At 42.7% G+C, this 18,967-nt stretch overlaps 2 protein-coding genes across 3 annotated transcripts in view; one reads left to right on the forward strand and one right to left on the reverse strand.

Moving 5' to 3' along the window:
- Positions 1-18,967, forward strand: part of FUBP1 (far upstream element binding protein 1) — a gene marked incomplete at its 5' end in the record, with an annotated part of 116,889 nt that overhangs the window by 40,066 nt on the left and 57,856 nt on the right. The gene's annotated exons all lie outside the window — the stretch shown is intronic.
- The window catches only part of NEXN (nexilin F-actin binding protein), a 79,548-nt gene that overhangs the window by 402 nt on the left and 60,179 nt on the right, over positions 1-18,967 (reverse strand). The window contains exons 11-14 of the mRNA XM_082265331.1: positions 17,810-18,007; positions 7,238-7,459; positions 6,905-7,090; positions 64-415 (exon numbers count right to left, since the gene is read on the reverse strand). Of these exons, the coding sequence (XP_082121457.1) occupies positions 64-415; positions 6,905-7,090; positions 7,238-7,459; positions 17,810-18,007 (958 nt within the window). The remainder of the gene's footprint in view (positions 1-63; positions 416-6,904; positions 7,091-7,237; positions 7,460-17,809; positions 18,008-18,967) is intronic.

Genomic DNA, 18,967 nt, shown 5'->3' on the forward strand with positions numbered 1-18,967 from the left:
TAAGAGTGTGTCCTGCCAAGTGTTAGAACTCATGCAATGACATCCTAAAGCATTAACTCTTACTTTCAATGCTGAGAATGCAGCTGCTTGCAGCGGTGCCCCTGCTGTTCACTACTTTACACATATATTCTCCTTCATCCTCTGGGAAGGTTTCAGGTAGGTAAAGGCAATAGGTTTCTCCTCGTTCAATATATTGATAGTCTTCAGAGTCCTGTAGCATCTCTCCTTCAAACCACCACGTCACCTCGGGCTTTGGCTCTCCGGTGACTTTTACTGTAAACCTTACCGGTTCCCCATCTACCACAGACATGTTCTTTAAAGGTTTCTTAAACCAAGGAGCCCCTGAACGAGCCAGCTCCTCATCTTCGTATTGTGAGCCATTAACACTGGTTTCTTCCTCATCATCCTCTTCCTTCTTTAAAAAAGAAAAACAATTGAATCTGCATCTTAAAATGCTTTTAACAAAACTTTTTATTTAAATTTTGTAGGGAAACAAAATACTTTAATCCTCAAGCAGAAACTGCCATTCTGTGTCTGCAGTACCTGTGATAGCACGTGCACAGCAAAGTTTAGGTTCTACCTCCATTAGGGTATATCTGCTTCTGTAATATTTAACCACTTGAAGGCCAGGCATTTTCTGGCACTTTTTTTTTTTTTTTACATTTGTATTTTTCCTAGAAAATCACTTGGAACCCCTGAACGGTTTTTCAAATGCTTTTTTTTTTTTTTTTTTTTTAAAAACTTTGAAATTTAATGCACAAAAACCCAATATAATATCCAGTTTAGTAAACTGTAATCTTACGGTAAGTAAATAAATGCAACTGCAGCAAGCCACGTAAATTTTACTATCCATAGGTGATTTTTTAAAAGCCTTTACAGGTTATCACTTTTGAAGTCTGGTGCTAGAATTACTGCCCATGATCTGATGTTCGCAGGGATACCCTCGCATGTGGGATTATCTCTACATGCTCGTGTGCTTTACATTTTTACACTGTTTTCATTTTTTACATCTGATTTATTATAACAGGGAATATAAATACCCCCTGTGAAAGCAATAGGCAGGGACAGGTACTCTTTATGGAGATCTGGTGTCTTAGACCCCAGGTCCCTCCTCTGCCTTTAACCCCGCCCACCGTACATTCACTGCAGCACTCTGCCACTGCTGGGCAAAACGATGTAGCCCTACGTCGCTCGCTCAGCAGACTAGAGGGCGCGCTCCCGCCAGCGCGTGTGACCAGCGGCTCCGATGGCCGCCGGCCACTCGCAATCTCCCGAAGCAGAGGGAGAAAGACAGACGGGTGATGTAATCACATCCATCTGTCATTCTCCCTGAAGTGATGAGAGGCTATGCCATCCTGCTATATAGGATCCCATGTCTGTGGTTTCTTCACTAGCCACGCCCCTAGGGACACACACAACCCCTTGATCACCAGTAAAGTTAACACCTTCACTGCCAGTGTAATTTTTACAGTAACAGTGCATATTTATAGCACTGATTACTGTAGTAATCTCACTGGTACCCCCAAAAGTGTCAAATGTCAGGGGCCCGATCTGTCCGCTGCAATGTCGCAGTCCCGCAAAAAAAAAAAAAAAATCTTAGATCTCCGCCATCAATAGTTAAAAAATTACATAAATCTTTCCCGTAGCAAGTAAACACAATAACTTTTGCGCAAACCAATCAAAATACGCTTATTGCGTTTTTTTTTTACCAAAAATATGTAGCGGAAAACAAATCGGCCTAAAATGTTAAATTTTGATTTTTACATTTTTTTTTGAGAATTTAATGTAAAAAAAATTAGAAAAATATAATTTTTTCAAAATTGTTGCTTTTTTGGTTTATAGCGCAAAAAAAATTGCACATGTGATCAAATACCACTAAAAGAAAGCTATGTTTGTGGGGAAAAAAATGTAAATTTAATTTGGGTACATTGTCACACGACCGTGCAATTGTCCGTTAACGTCACGCAGTGCCGAATCGCAAAATAGGGCCTGGTCTTTGAGCAGCCATATCCTCCGGGGCTAAAGTGGTTAAGAGCATTTGATCACGCCAAAATCAGTGTGATCAAATGCTTTAGATTTAAAAAATGGTGCTGTTTACATCTGGGGAAATAGGAAGTGATGTGCTCATTGCTTCTGGTTTCCTATATCAGAGGCAAACGGAGACAGCCTGTTCTGATTGCCTCTATAATCGGCTGGTGAGAGGGGAGTGCATGAGAAAGCTGTGGGGGGAGACATCCCCTTCATGTGTTTGTTAAAGCAGCCCAGTGGCTGATTAGCTGCTCGGATTTTGGATTCTTTTACACGAAAGCTGACCATTGGCTCTTGGAAAAAAAAAAATTAATTAAAAAATACTGGGGTACAACCACTTAATGTCCAGTCCTGTACGGGTATGTTGCTGGTCATTACGCGGTTAAAGAACAATCATAAAGCAGACTAGGGGCTCGTTTTAATGTGTGGCAGCCCCTCTCACCCCTCTGAAAAGCAATCCATTATAGCTGCATGTGTGAACAAGCCCCTGCAGGTAGTCACAGATGGTTAGAATTTCAGGCGATAATTTTTGCACAAAAATTCTCTGCGCATTTTAAATGTTCACAAGATTTTGTTGGTTTTTAACATTTGATTTTGGAATGAATAGACATTACCAAAAATAAAAACCACATATGCTGTTGGAAATTTATTCAAGAACATATTTTTTCATCCTAAACTTTTTTCTTGTCACTGCAAAAAACTTATTTGAACCACTAATGCGTTAGAAAAACTTGAAAACTTATTTTTCCCCATAATTTTCCCTGATTTACCCATCTATAACTAGCTTGGGCGTGAGGGAAAGAAAGCAAATGGGTTTATTCCACTGTATCAGGCCTTGTACACTGTACGTTATAAAAACACCAGTAGTGTCAGCTGTAGAATGAGTTTTGCAGTAGCGTTTTTCAGTGTTGGAAGTGTTTTTTTTTTTTTTTAGCAAAACTATACTCCCATAAAAGCTAATGGCTCAAACGCTGAATAGCTACGTTTTCAGTGTTAGTGTTTTATACAGCTAAGGAACTCCTCTTCAGTGCCAGGTCACACTTGTGTGATGCGGGAAGGCTGCAAATTCGCAGCCTGTTCCTGCATCGCAAACGCACATCTGGCAGTTCACACTGCCATATGCGATACGCAGGGGTGTCAATTGTTAACGACACCCCCAGTTTGATCGCATATCGCAGTGCGATCTGACAGTTCGCACAGGATCGGATCGCACAAGTGTGAACCACTGTGCGATCCGATCCTGATGCGGCTGAAAAAATGCCTCATGTGCGACTTTTGTGCAGGTGCAGTGCGAATTTAGCCATACAAAGTGTATGGCTGAATTCGCACTGCACATCCGATCGCATGTAATGAAGGAGCAGTGCGCTCCGATATTACATGCGATCGCCGCACACGCTATAGTGTGAATCGGCACTCAAACCCACTAGTTGTGGGTTTTTTTTCCTGCCAGAAAACACTGATAAAAGCCTATGTGTGCATGGACACATAGGAGAACATGCTGGGGAGTTTATTGGCTGCAGCAAAAAAAAAAAAAACACACACACAAACCCTGGAGCTAAAAACGGCAGGTGTGCGAGGCTTTAATAGTACTGTTGCTCTCTACCAAGCATGTATGGCAACAGACAATTCCAGATAGACCAAATCAGGTACACATGTACTGATCGGCTGGATTAGAAGGAACTGGCTGACTCAGTCTGTGTACTCCAGCCCTGATCTATGTATGTAATAGGGAAGAGCCCCATTATCAGAATACAATAGTGTGGCAGGGGAGATTTTTTTGCATTTACATTGCTTGTGTGGATGCGGGGATCTGTCCGTGTTTGGTTTTCTATATATTCTCCCCCTCCCTTCTTTAACCCACTGTTTGGGGGAAAAAAAAAAAAAAACTGCATATGCTTACCCTGCTTAAAAACAGACAACTTGATTAGGCACCCCTATTTTTTCCCCCTCCTTTCAGCTTGGTATGCCTGGATGTATTAGAGGTGGTAAACCCCCAAAAAATAATTTTTTTTCTTTTTTGCCACCTGCAAGAGAAACACATAATGAGCTAGTATGCATCGCATACTAGCTCATTATGAAATACTTACCTTAGAACGTGCTGTCCGCTTACCTGTATGATGGGTGACATGTCCAGTCGCCCGTCTTCCGGGATTGCGGCATCCGGCCATTTGATTGGCCGGAGCCGCAGTGATGTCGGTAACGGCACGAGCGGCTGTTCTTTCAGAGCACATGCGCCAGTGACGTCACTGGCTGCATGTAAGGCAAATATCTCCTAAACGGTACATGTTTAGGAGATATATTTACAGTACCTATAGGTAAGCCTTATCATAAGCTTACCTATAGGTACAAGTTAGAGGAGGGTTTCCTTCTTCTTTAAAAGAACTATCCAGTGTTATCAGTTTAGATTAACCACTTGCCGAACACAATGTGTGTGTGTGTGGATATATAATAAAATGTGTGTGTGGATATACAGGTCCCTCTCAAAAAAATTAGCATATTGTGATAAAGTTCATTATTTTCTGTAATGTACTGATAAACATTAGACTTTCATATATTTTAGATTCATTACACACAACTGAAGTAGTGCAAGCCTTTTATTGTTTTAATATTGATGATTTTGGCATACAGCTCATGAAAAACCAGAATTCCTATCTCAAAAAATTAGCATATTTCATCCGACCAATAAAAAAAAAGTGTTTTTAATCCAAAAAAAGTCAACCTTCAAATAATTATGTTCACTTATGCACTCAATACTTGGTCGGGAATCCTTTTGCAGAAATGACTGCTTCGATGCGGTGTGGCATGGAGGCAATCAGCCTGTGGCACTGCTGAGGTGTTATGGAGGCCCAGGATGCTTCGATAGCGGCCTTGAGCTCATCCAGAGTGTTGGGTCTTGCGTCTCTCAACTTTCTCTTCACAACATCCCACAGGTTCTCTATGGGGTTCAGGTCAGGAGAGTTGGCAGACCAATTGAGCACAGTAATACCATGGTCAGTAAACCATTTACCAGTGGTTTTGGCACTGTGAGCAGGTTCCAGGTCGTGCTGAAAAATGAAATCTTCATCTCCATAAAGCTTTTCAGCAGATGGAAGCATGAAGTGCTCCAAAATCTCCTGATAGCTAGCTGCATTGACCCTGCCCTTGATAAAACACAGTGGACCAAAACCAGCAGCTGACATGGCACCCCAGACCATCACTGACTGTGGGTACTTGACACTGGACTTAAGGGATTTTGGCATTTCCCTCTCCCCAGTCTTCCTCAGGGTCCGGTCACCTCTTCTCGTTGTGCAGCGTTTTCTGCCACACTTTTTCCTTCCCACTGAGGTGCCTTGATACAGCACTCTGGGAACAGCCTATTCATTCAGAAATTTCTTTCTGTGTCTTACCCTCTTGCTTGAGGGTGTCAATGATGGCCTTCTGGACAGCAGTCAGGTCGGCAGTCTTATTACCCATGATTGCGGTTTTGAGTAATGAACCAGGCTGGGAGTTTTTAAAAGCCTCAGGAATCTTTTGCAGGTGTTTAGAGTTAATTAGTTGATTCAGATGATTAGGTTAATAGCTCGTTTAGAGAACCTTTTCATGATATGCTAATTTTTTGAGATAGGAATTTTGGTTTTTTATGAGCTGTATGCCAAAATCGTCAATATAAAAACAATAAAAGGCTTGCACTACTTCAGTTGTGTGTAATGAATCTAAAATATATGAAAGTCTAATGTTTATCAGTACATTACAGAAAATAATGAACTTTATCACAATATGCAAACTTTTTGAGAGGGACCTGTATATCTGTTAGCAAGTGGTTTACCAGGATTATGGCGGCTGCCTTTCTCATGAAACCATTCCAGGGGCTCATGATCTGCTGGAAAGGTTTTGAAGCGGTGGAAAAGGGCAGTGTAAAAATAAGATTTTTTTTTTTAAAGCTCCCCTATCCCTCTATGGTTGTCTGCAGATGCAAACCTATACATAAGTGGGGCGTGCATATGTAAAACGTAATTACACCACACACCTGTGGCATCACTGCAAACGTTAGAGCGAGAGCAAAAATTCTAGCGCTACGCCTCCTCTAACTAAACGGGGTAACCTGTAAAGGTGTTTAAAGCGTTGCCTATGGAGATTTTTTAAGTACTGTAGTTTGTTACCATTCCAGAAGCGTGCACAGTTTAGAAGCGTGACATGTTCGGTATTGATTTACTTAATGTAATATCTTTCACATTATACAAAAAAATGGGGTAAATGTGTATATATAAAAAAATATATTTAAAATCATGAAAGTTAATTTTTTCTAAAAAAAAATAGTTGCAATTTCCTTATGTCACAGGTTATTTGGAAACGCTGTCGCCTTTTTTTTTTTCCCCCTGGCGTCTTGCCTAAAAAAAAAAAAAAAATTGGGGATTATAAGTAATTTTCTAGCAAAAGCTACTGATTTGAATTTTTAAACAAAGTCACAGAACAAGCCTGGTTGGCAAGTGGTTAATGTTGATCTATTGGTTTCTGTTCTTTGAGGCTGGGATCACACATATGCCAATTGGATGTGGGTTTCCCCACATCCAATTAGCATGACAGGGGAGTGACTGGTTCTCAATAGAGTTGGTTCACACAACTCTACACTGCATCAGGGTGTTAGCGGTCTGCATTGAAAAAGGCTCCAGTGTGTCTTCTGGTCTGATTCAGGCAAAAATTTGCACCTGAATCGTTAAGCCGTGATGCACCGGACCCCATGCTGTGAACTTTGGCCGCAGCGTATGTGAACGGAGCCTTATTCATTGGGCTGGAGCCCAAAGGATCAGCAATTGGCAGCCTACATATTTCCTTTTAAACTGATTTTTTTACAGTATTCAGTTTCTGACTGTTTTTTTCCTTTTCTTTATCAAGATACCTTCTGTAAAGCAGCATCAATTTCCTGCTGCTCAAACTGCATTCTTAAGAGCTTTTGTTCTTCAATTCGCCTCTGTTCCTCTTCTTCCCTAGCTTTTGCCATTTGTTCAAATCGAGCCTTCATGTTAACCTTGTGTGAGAATGGGGCATGGCTCCTCACTGCTGGCCTCACATCGACCTCTTCATCCTGAAACATGATTAAAGTTACTATATTGTTTCTCAAAAATGGTCTTTGACCACTGTTCCTTTGTAAACTAGAACTATAGTCATGAGAATTCAGCATTATCAGCGGTTTGTTTTTGTTTTCAGTCCACATTGTGTACGACCAACTGACCTCTTGAAAATGTTCGGCTTCCCTTTCTTTCAGTTCCTCATCCTCGGCCTTTCTTCTTAACCTTTCCTCTTCCACCTTTTTCTGTATTTCTTCTTCTGACAATTTTCCAATCTTTTCAAATTTACTTTTTAAGTTTTTGGCTTGAATGGAGCCGGCCCTCTTTAGTTTAATCAGTTCTTCATACTCTCTACTTAATACTTCATAACTTTCATTTATTTCTTCCTGAAGGGAAACAAAAAAAAAAAAAAGTTACAGTATACTGGACTCCTTTTTAAAGCCCATAACACAATTGTGCAATGCAGATCCTGTTTTCTACGTCAATGTTTCTGAACCTTCTTTCAGGCACTTCATTCTAAAATGTATAAAGCAAAACTTAATTTTAAATAATACAGCAACATTCACACATAGGCCACCTAAAGTTAAAGGGGATTGATTCTTCCAAAGCAAAGACGCCTGGGTACACTGGTGTACTGACTAGTATTCTATTGGTTCTCTTCTCCTTTTAGTTTCTCTTCCTTACTTAGCTAATGTGACCCCAGCGCAGATAAAAAAGGGCAATCAAGGATACTGCGCAGGCATCCCAACATTTTGCTTATCAACTGCTGACATCATTGGTTGCTAGGGCACCAGCAGCTGGCAAGTTGTAATGGTGCACAGTGAAAACTTGGTTTCATCCACCTACTGGATTGTATGCATTTTTGGGACATTTTTTTTAGGCATTTTGCCAAGGCACCGTAGTTAAAGGCTAGTTCTGATTCTGGTCTGCTACTGGGCATTAAATGCACACACGGATTACCATGAGTTGGGTTAGAGGAACCTGTTTGAATGGGTTGCTCAGTGCACTTCAATGGATAAAAAAAATTGTGCATGCAGCATTTTTAGCAGTGCAACACGTCATGATGCATTGCTGCAATCCAGGCATACTTAGGGTGGGGTGACATTCAGAATGAAAGGCTGGTGTGAGTGAGCCCTAAAGTTTCTGTGTTGTACATAAGTAATACAGATACAGCACTGTGCAAGTCAAGATGGGCAGATCCAGTGCACATTCAAGGTAATTCAGGCTGACCTAAAAAAGACACCCCCAGGATGCTTGTGTGTATGGAGCCATCCACATTGGTACTACCTTTTGTACCGTACATATCTTGAACAAATAGCGGGAAGTCCAATTTGATTCCAGGACTTTCTTCATCACCTGGCCCGTTACTATTCACCTGCTATGCAATACCACCTTTAATACTGTATTTACTGAAAAGAATGCACATCCTCTGTTAAAGGAAATTTTTTACTTTGGTTTTGTATATGTTCTGTTGACTAAAAAACACAATTATCTTAATAGTATAGTACAGAACACAAGCTAAGTATTAATAGACCATGGGCTATAAGCTGATACTTTCAAGGTGATTGGACAGGGACAAGCTTTGAGACCATGCCCCCTGTGTGTTCCCCTATAATCTTATCCCACTCCTCCAGGAGTTAGTTTTTTCCTAGTGTCCCAAGATAATGGACCTATTCTCCCATAAGCCTTACAAGTTTATTTTTTTCTTCAGTTTTTTTTAATCAATGCCTAACTGTCTTCTACTACAACAATAGAGGTAGTGCATCTGCAATCAGTAAAACCTTGGGACCCATGCCCTGTAATGTAGCTGTAGGCACTGGTCCCTGCGTGGGTGTTTACCTCTGCACTTTGTGCAATGTGTGTCGTGGATGTGGTCATGTGAGGATGTGACGAGGGATATAGAGAGCAGGAGATCTTGGGAGGAACAAAGAGGATGATTTGGTTGGTATTTAGAGGTTAGTGATGTAGCTTGGGGCTGAGTTGTGGATGGCTTTGAAAGTTCTTGTTAGTATTTTTAATTTGATTTGTTGGGTGAGCAGAAGCCAGTGGAGGGATTGGCAGAGGGGAGTAGCAGACACTGGTAAGGTGGATGATGCTGGTAGCAACATTCATGATGAACTGAAGGGGGGATAGCCTATGGAAAAGTAATCCAATGAGGAGGGAGTTGCAGTAGTCGAGACGAGAGACAACCAGGGCGTAAATTAGAAACTTTGTGGTGTCATTGGTTAGGAAGGGGCATTTTTTGGAGATGTGTGGGCTGAGGTGGCAAATTTTGGACAGTGACTGGATGTGGGGCTAAAACAATAGTTCAGAGTCCTGGATAACACCTAGAACCTTGGCATGTGGGTATGGGTTGACCATTGTGCCATCGATCTTGACAGAGAAGCAGGAGAAGAGGCATGTGGGGGAGGAAATATTATATGAGCTTGGTTTTTGAATATATTTATTTTGAGGAAGTGGTGTGACATCCAGATTGATACTGTAAAGGTTATTTTCCAAAACCGCACGGTGCAAAATTTGGTGCAGTTGTGCATAGAAACCAATCAGCTTCCAGGATTTATTGGCAAAACTTTATTGAACAAGCTGAAGTTAGAGGCTACCATGTTAGCTGTGCTCCAGAGAGATAGATTTGTGTCAGTGTAGAAATGGTATCGGACTGGCACTGTAGCCCCACAATCCTGAATAGTATATGTTATAACTATCAGGAACTAGACCTGTATTTGGAATTTATTTGCTTTACAGCGTAATATTTTCAAACTAGGCATTAAAACTCAGCCTCTCAGAGATTTAATCTCAGTTGGATGACCAAGTGTTTCATTACACCACAGGTTGCACACTTTATAACCACTTCCACCTAGAGCCCTTTATATGATACTTTCTTCTGCCATGAGAATTTTGCTACTAGATGGACTGCACCAGGCTTGCTAAATACGCATACTCCATTTCTGAACCCTACCCCACAAGGGGAATACCCTCTCTCGTAGCAGTGGCGGAAACTAGACGAAAGGGTGCCACGGCATAAGCTCTGGTGAACATTAACTCTGCTAAAGGCGACACTCAATTTCATAATGACGATGCTTCTCTTGCACTGGAGCAGGACCCAATTTTAACACTGGCCTCTGTATCTAATTCTAGCCCAGGCACACAACAAGCGGCCTACTTGACTCAGCCAGATTTTTCTACAAGCATGTCACAATACCTCGGACAACTAATGGCTTTAATACATCCCATGAACAACTAATGGCTTTAATACAGCCATCACTGTCCAGGGCACAATAATGGTGGAATTCTCCATTTTGCCATCTTTACCCAAGCAAATTCTGATATGCCCACCCCAGAAGAGGCAGGACCGGGAAGCAGTGTTAGAGGAGGCTGTGGAACATTTCTTACCCTCTAGGTATCTATTTACTTGATGTCAGGTCTTCTTCATGCAGTATGCTTGCTAATATTGATATGCTCACTTCTGCTGTGTGCTTTTAAAAGTCTCTGCATTATCGCACTTGAATCTTTAGAGACCTGCCAATTCTTTCCTCATTCATGAACAAATAGAATGGGCAATTTGCTGATTGGGTCAATGAAGAAAAGAATTTCACCCTTCCAAATATCTTTACCAAGCTCGTACCAGTAGAAAAAGAATTTACAAAAAAACTGGGCTGTTCCCTTACTAGACCTTGCTATCTCAGTCCTAAACATCTTTCTGCTCCACGTGAAGATGTTCCTTCTTTCAAAGATTCTACGTTTAGGAAGTTTGAGACATTCTTTAGGTCTCTCTTTGCACTTGCAGGCTCAGCTCTGCAACTAGCTATTGCTGCAGTTTCTGGACAAGGGCAACACAATCCTGCATTCCAAGATTGTTAAAGGAATTATAAAAATATGTATATAACTGTATTCTAATTTGTATGCTTTGCTTATGTATTGCACAATACACTCGTGCACACAGCACTAATAAGGTTTTACGGTGATATTAAATGCAGATTTTAAAAAAAAAAGTAAAAGTTACCTGCCCTGTGCAGTGGTAGCAGCCCCGATCCTCCTCTTTTTGGGTGCCCCGCCGGCGCTCCTGGCCCCTTCCTCCCACAGTTTGCTATGGGGGCACCCAAGCAGGCTTGCTCCAGAGTTGCTGCTCTGTGTCTGTTCACACAAGGAGCGCAGCCGTGACCTCGTTCTCTCCTCATTGGCTCACTGGCTGTGATTGACACTAGTAGGAGTCAATGGCTCCCGCTGATGTCTCAGCCAATGAGTAGGAAGAGATCTGGGAGAGCTGCTGCTGCTGAATCGAGATGGTAAAAGACCTTCAGTCTTTACAACCACTTTAATTATGTATTTGCATTATTTTGAGTCCTGATGAGAAATTGGCCTGCCCATGTCACACTCCTTGCCACCATAAAAGCACAATTGTAATGTGATACCCATGGAAGCATGTATATAAAAAAACTTCAATTGCACCGAAGAAACAGAACAGTGCCCCCTTTACACGGCCCACCAGCACACACAACACTGCCTCATGACCGCTACACACACAGCACTGTCCCCACATACATGACACACACACACAGCACTGCCTCCCTGTACATGACCCCCACACACAACACTGCCCCACTGTACATGACCCCCCACACACACACAGCACTGCTTCCCCTGTACATGACCTCTACACACACAACACTGTCCCACTGTACATGACCCCCACACACAGCATTTCCCCCCTGTACATGTCCCTCACACGCACAGCACTGCTCCTCTTTACATGACCCCTCACCACGCACAGCACTGCCCCCCTGTACATGACCCCCTCCCACCACCACCACACAGCACTGCCGCCCTGTACATTACCCCCACACACTACTGGCCCCCTATACATGACCCCCCCCCCCCCCACACACACACACACACACATACATACATAGCACTGCCTCCCTGTACATTCCCCCATCCCCCCACACACGCACAACACTGCCCCACTGTACATGTCCCCACACATACACAGCACTGCTCCCCTGTACATGACCCTACACACACAACACTGCTCCCCTCTACATGAACCTCACAACTGCTTAATCAAAAAATCTAATAATCTTTATTGAAAAACAAGGCATATCATTTAAAAAGCCCCCTGGTGGGGGGATGCAGTACATAGGGTGGAATCAACTGTGATATAGGATAACATGAATGACATAAAAACAATACAATGACTCACACACACATAGCTGGCCACACACCCACACGGTTGAATAGATACACCAGTACAATGACCTGCAATGTATTGCTCAAAACGAGCTTATTAACACTGCCAGGGCCCCTGTTGGTGTATCGGCATGCCACATACCCGATGTATCAAAGGTATACCCAAGACATGAAGAAAGTGTTGATTTGTAGTATCAAACTGTATATAGTAATTATAACTTCAAATTCATACACCATCGCATTGAAAAAATAGATGAATGTGAAAGAACAATTGCAAAGAACATAGATTCCAGTCCTGGAGATCACTCATCAAATACCGTAACAGGCATTTTCAAGACTGGTAGGCAATCAGGGCATCCTCATAGGTGTGGACTTTTGGAGTCCTAACCAGCCTATATGAATCAACAAACGACTGGTGGGGTACTTTGAATCAGAGGGTAACGTAAGGTGAAAGGAGGTGAACCGTCCTTGATTAGAACAATTGACTAGCCGATCTTCATATAATGTAGTGGATGAAATTATTAATGGCCAGGCTATATTCAAGGGCAATTTATCGTGATGATCGCCGACCACACTGGCCATACAGGGACAGGGATAGAAGATCTTTTAAAGTTTGTCTGGTGTGTGGTAGGAACAAGGGAGAGACGCAAGACACCATCGGGTCCGCGCTGGCTCGCACTGGTAATGGTTAACAGTGGGTAATAATATAAGGCATAATTCAGGATTTATCACAGCAATACAACTTGAATGTCTTCCGCTGCACCAAAGTCCCAAACTGTAACTAACTATACCTGGTGCTCACTGCCATTTCTCTATCCCATGAATTTCCTTTTTCTCACCATACAGCCGAACAGGAATGGCTGAATCCGGACAGTGGATGTATCGGGCTGTCTCCTGGTGTGATGGCCTTAGGTTGCGATCGGCTCCTCCAGTAACACCGATGGTCAGTGGCGTCTACCGCACAAGGCGGTTCGTAAGCCTGGGCGGCTGGATCAACGACCTGTTGATTCCTCCAATGGGTGTGTGACCAGCGTGTGACGTCAACGTGTTTCACATGCGTGACGCACGCTTCGTCAGGACAGTCCTAAACTGCCCTTGAATATAGCCTGGCCATTAATAATTTCATCCACTACATTATATGAAGATCGGCTAATCAATTGTTCTAATCAAGGACGGTTCACCTCCTTTCACCTTACATTACCCTCTGATTCAAAGTACCCCACCAGTCGTTTGTTGATTCATATAGGCTGGTTAGGACTCCAATAGTCCACAACTATGAGGATGCCCTGATTGCCTACCAGTCTTGAAAATGGCTGTTACGGTATTTGATGAGTGATCTCCAGGACTGGAATCTATGTTCTGTGCAATTGTAATTTCACATTCATCTATTTTTTCAATGCGATGGTGTATGAATTTGAAGTTATAATTACTATATACAGTTTGATAATACAAATCAACACTTTCTTCATGTCTTGGGTATACCTTTGATACATCGGGTATGTGGCATGCCGATACACCAACAGGGGCCCTGGCAGTGTTAATAAGCTCGTTTTGAGCAATACATTGCAGGTCATTGTACTGGTGTATCTATTCAACCGTGTGGGTGTGTGGCCAGCTATGTGTGTGTGAGTCATTGCATTGTTTTTATGTCATTCATGTTATCCTATATCACAGTTTATTCCACCCTATGTACTGCAACCCCCCACCAGGGGGCTTTTTTTAATGATATGCCTTGTTTTTCAATAAAGATTATTTGATTTTTTGATTAAGCAGTTGTGAGCATCCCTTTATGCAACCACTCTCAAGGAACTATCCCTAAGCTCCTAACCCTTGTTACAGTACCCCTCTCAGGTTGCGGTGGCTCCCTGCATTTGTAGACAACCAAAAGGGTACTCACCTTAGGTCACTGGATGGTATGTGACCATTTAAACACATCAATTGGCCACACTGGTCTCCATATCAGGTTTTTCCAATACTTTCCCCTCTACATGACCCTACACACACAACACTTCTCCATTGTACATGACCCTCACACACACAGCACTGCCCCCTATACATGATCCCCCCCCACACACACACCGCATTGCCCCACTGTACATGACCCCCCACACACAGCACTGCTCCACTGTACATTGCCCCCTCCCACACAGACAATACCGCTCCCCTCTTCATGACCACACACACATACAGCACTGCCCCCCCTGTACATGATTCCCCAATACACACAGTACACCTCACTTTCCATCGCCCCCGCCTCCCATCCTTCACAAGCTCACAGCCACGTCCTTTGTCCCCTTCACTCTCCTACCGTAAACAGAGCAGAGAGCAGGAGATGGGACAGAAAGCAGAGGCACAGCAGCACTGAATGGAGGACGAGAGCTGCCGGGTTATCTTTTCTTATTAACAAGCTGGTGATTGGCTGCTAGGACTGTCCCCAGAACCTGAAAAGTGCATTCATGCAGCCTCCCTCCATACAGTGCTGCTCCCACCCTCAGTCCAGAATTGTCCCACTTCCCACCCGCTCTGCTGATGACAGTGGCGGAGGCTGGGGACAAAAGCGGCAGCTAAATGGCACTATCGCGGTGATCTGGATAGAGCAGTGGCTTTACAGGATGTCATTGTAGAGTTAAACATGAATGATGGCTCTAGAACTATTGCTTGTGACGATTGCATGTGTGGTGCAATCGTTGTTTACATATGCATGTTTGACATAGATGCGTATTTGCATTTGTGTGTATGTGGGGGAAGGGTTGGTGTGCTTTTAACATTTTTTTTTAAAACTTTTTTTTTTTTTATACTTTTTTAAATTATTTTGTCATTTAACTTTATTCCTATCACAAGGGGGCTAACAAGCCTCCTATGTGATAGCTTTGGGCAGTGACGTCCTCTTTTTAGAGACATTGGAGATCTATTAGACCCCCAATGTCTTTGCTTTTAACATTTTTTTTAAACTTTCTTTTTTTTTATATATATATTTTTAAATTACGGTATTTTGTCATTTAACTTTCTTACTATCACAAGGGGGCTAACAAGCCTCCTATGTGATAGCTTTGGGCGGTGACATCCTCTTTTTAGAGATATTGGAGATCTATTAGACCCCCAATCTCTTCCTTGCCCTCAAAAGCAGCTAACCAACAGAGATTGTGCTTAAACAGCTGCTTCCCTGGCTCTGAAACTGGAAGTGGCAAAATTATCATCACTTCCAGCTTCATACATAACAAAGGAGATGCAGAAACGGATTTTTCTCCATCTTCCATGTGTGAAGCGATCCTGGCCATTTGCTGTGGTACTGTGCTCACCGGGGGAATGGAAAGGCCAGGGACTCAATGTGGGCGATTTTCTTGGTACCGTAAAAGTTACTGGGCAGCTATAGAGCCACCTGGATCAGATACGAAGAACAAAGCTGCAGCTACAGCCATGATCTTGGTAATACTTCTTGCTGACAGGCCATATATATATATATATATATATATATATTAAAAAAAGGGGGTTTAAGATCAATGGTCCTAGAATCCACTGAATCGAGGCAAAGAGGTGGGACTTTAATGGATCTATTGTCTAGAGTGTGTCGGTAAGCATAAAGCAAGATATAAAATCCAACAATGTTTATTGATTATTCGTATAAAAAACATCAACACATATGACAGAAATAGAAAATATGTAACAAACTACAAACATCGTGATTGTAGTAATCAAATGGGTGATTGCTCTGTTCTATGCATTTCGCAGGAATGCTCCAGCTTCGTCAGGAACTTTAGCAATTTTGATTCACCCTCTATGAGGCTATGATAACATTCACGCCAAACTTTACAAACATTTTGGCTTGTTTAACATTAGTTGTGACCTCAGATCGCGTCTCCCACCAGCATGCCACAACTCCCAGCCAAAAGACTGGCGGCTTCTCCCAACTCGCGGTTTCGGTCTTAAACAAACTGGTAGCTCCACCTATTGCCTGTTATGGTGGCACCTACGGAAGACTAGTCCAGCCTAAACGCTATAGCCATCTCCTGGCGGGACCTATTGGCCCTATCGGGATCTTTTGGCTGGGAGTTATGTGGCATGCTGGTGGGAGACGCGATCTGAGGTCACAACTAATGTTAAACAAGCCAAAAGTTTGGCGTGAATGTAATCATAGCCTCATAGAGGGTGAATCAAAGTTGCTAAAGTTCCTGACGAAGCAGGAGCATTCCTGCGAAATGCATAGAACAGAGCAATCACCCATTTGATTACTACAATCACAAAGTCTGTAGTTTGTTACATATTTTCTATTTCTGTCATATGTGTTGATGTTTTTTATACGAATAATCAATAAACATTGTTGGATTTTATATCTTGCTTTATGCTTACCGACACACTCTAGACAATAGATCCATTAAAGTCCCACCTCTTTGCCTCGATTCAGTGGATTCTAGGACCATTGATCTTAAACCCCCTTTTTTTCATAATGATTCAGGGATGAGGATCTTTTGCCAGGACACGGGTTTAATTTATTTTATATATATATATATATATATATATATATATACTGTATATATGGTGGTCAGCATGTGGTTAGGATGTTTCCGGAGGAAAGGTTCTTCCCCCACCAGAAAGTTAAATTCCTTTCCTCAGGAGCCTCTACCTCAACAAAACACAGAGCACCTCAACGCTCAACCCAGGCTTCAATTTCTAAGTCTCAGTTTCAGTGTTCACAAAGCCCACCAAGTCTTCCCCAAAACCCTCTCCTCAATAAAGGGACACTGTCTCTTCTAAGAGTGGGAGGACGTCTGTTACAGTTTTTCTACAAACGTCCAAGAACTGTGGGTTCAATCTGTGGTTTCAAAGGGGTACAAAATAGAGTTCAATCTCTGCCCCCTCATCGCTTTCTTCTAATTAACCAAAATCTATCAAACGACAGTCAGATCTGAACAATGCCCTGAACTAACTACCTTTTGTCTGAGGGAGTAGTTCCGGTACGTATAGAGGACTGGCTCTGAGATTCTTTTCAAACCTGTTCCTGGTACCAAAACCCAGGAAAGACATTTGTCGTATCCTGGACCTAAAATCCTTAAACCAAATACCTTCAATTTCCAACATTTCGGCTTTGAATCTGTAAAGTTAGTCATTGCTTCTGTAAAACAAGAAGAATACTTCTGTGGACTTCAAGATGTCTATATGCATATTCCTATTTTCCACCTCATCTGTGCATTGTGCGATATGCAATAGGAAAAGTTTGCTTTCAGTTTGTTGCATTTTTCATTTGGCCACTGCTACACATGGGAGATTACGTGACCAGATTAAAGTGACCAGAAAATATACAGATCTTTCCTACACAGGTTATATAATATAGGTTGTAGGAAGGGAAAGGGAGCATTTTTAGGATTAGTTAGGTGATGCCTTGAATTCCAATTTACATACTGCAGCACCTATTTTCAAATGGTAGGCCATCGTTCTGTTTTCAGTGATGTTGTCATGTAGCCTGTGTATGAGGCCTGACGTCAATGCTGGAGAAAAAGGTGAAAGCCTAAATAATGGTAATTACAATTAGGACTAATAGTTTAGAAGCAGTGTACCTCTCCCATCTCCTGTCGTAACTGAGCAAACTCTTGCTTTTCTTGTTCCAACTTTTGTTTTTTTTCCTCTTCTTTTAATCTTTTCTCTTCTTCCTTTTTCTGTTTGAGACGTTCCTCGAAGTTTATATCCAGTTTACCCGGTGCAAGTGCCTCCTGAGATGTGGTCTTACTGAGTGGCAGGTCATCTTCATCTGGCTCCTGATAGGAACAACAAACAGCATTAATTTGTTTAACCTATCTACATGATAAAAGAGCCGTTTGAGTAAAGGGATTACAATCAAGGCTGCCATTGCCTAGCTCAGGGGTGTCAAACTCAACTTCATCATGGGCCACATCAGCATTATAGTCCCCGGTTATATCTGTAAGATTAGATGTCCAGAGCAACCCACGACCCCTTACACAAGATGTCAAGAGCCCCTCCACCATCAGAAGTCAAGAGACACCCACCCTTCCTTACATCACAGTGCACACACTTACCTTGTGCTGCTGCCAGCAAGAAGATGTGGGTGGATCTGGGAAGAAGTGCAGGGTCTGGAGGAGGGCTGGAGTCAGCTTCCAGAGTCTGCTGAATGCTGAGACCAGGGGAGGCAGAGGCAAGGTGGTGTTGTGGTTGCACAGAGAGGTGCAGGATCTGTAGGAGTAGTTCTGCCCTCCTCTCCGTGCGGACTGCTGATAAGGGAGGGGTGGGCAAAGACGAGCCTTTCTGCAGCTGCACAGAGGAGTGCAGGATCTGGCAAAGGAGTTCAGTCCTCTCTGCTGCCGACTACAATGACACGGTGGGGGCACAGACAAGGGGGGTGCCGCAGCTGCAGGAGAGGGGGCGAGGGCCACATGAAATGGCCTGGGGGGCCACATTCGGCCTGCGGGCCTTGTGTTTGACACCTGTGGCCTAGCATCTGGAAATAGTTCTTTTGTTAGCACAGTGCAATGTTGCTGCATGGGTCTTCTCTTTCCTTGGGTGGCCTTGTCAAAGAACCGCAATGTAATAGCAAGGGATATAATATTGCCTTTAATTTGTGTTATTCACACCAATATACTCTAAAAAAAAATGATGCATGTTTCATTTTTGTACAGCGTGTCCCACTCCAACATGTTTGCACGTGATTGCACAATACACATAAAGTTTAAAACGACTTTGGCCACCCGTTGCACGAGCAA

Source organism: Pelophylax lessonae (assembly GCF_965119305.1).
Source record: "Pelophylax lessonae genome assembly, chromosome: 8".
Classification (NCBI taxonomy): Eukaryota; Metazoa; Chordata; class Amphibia; order Anura; family Ranidae; genus Pelophylax; species Pelophylax lessonae.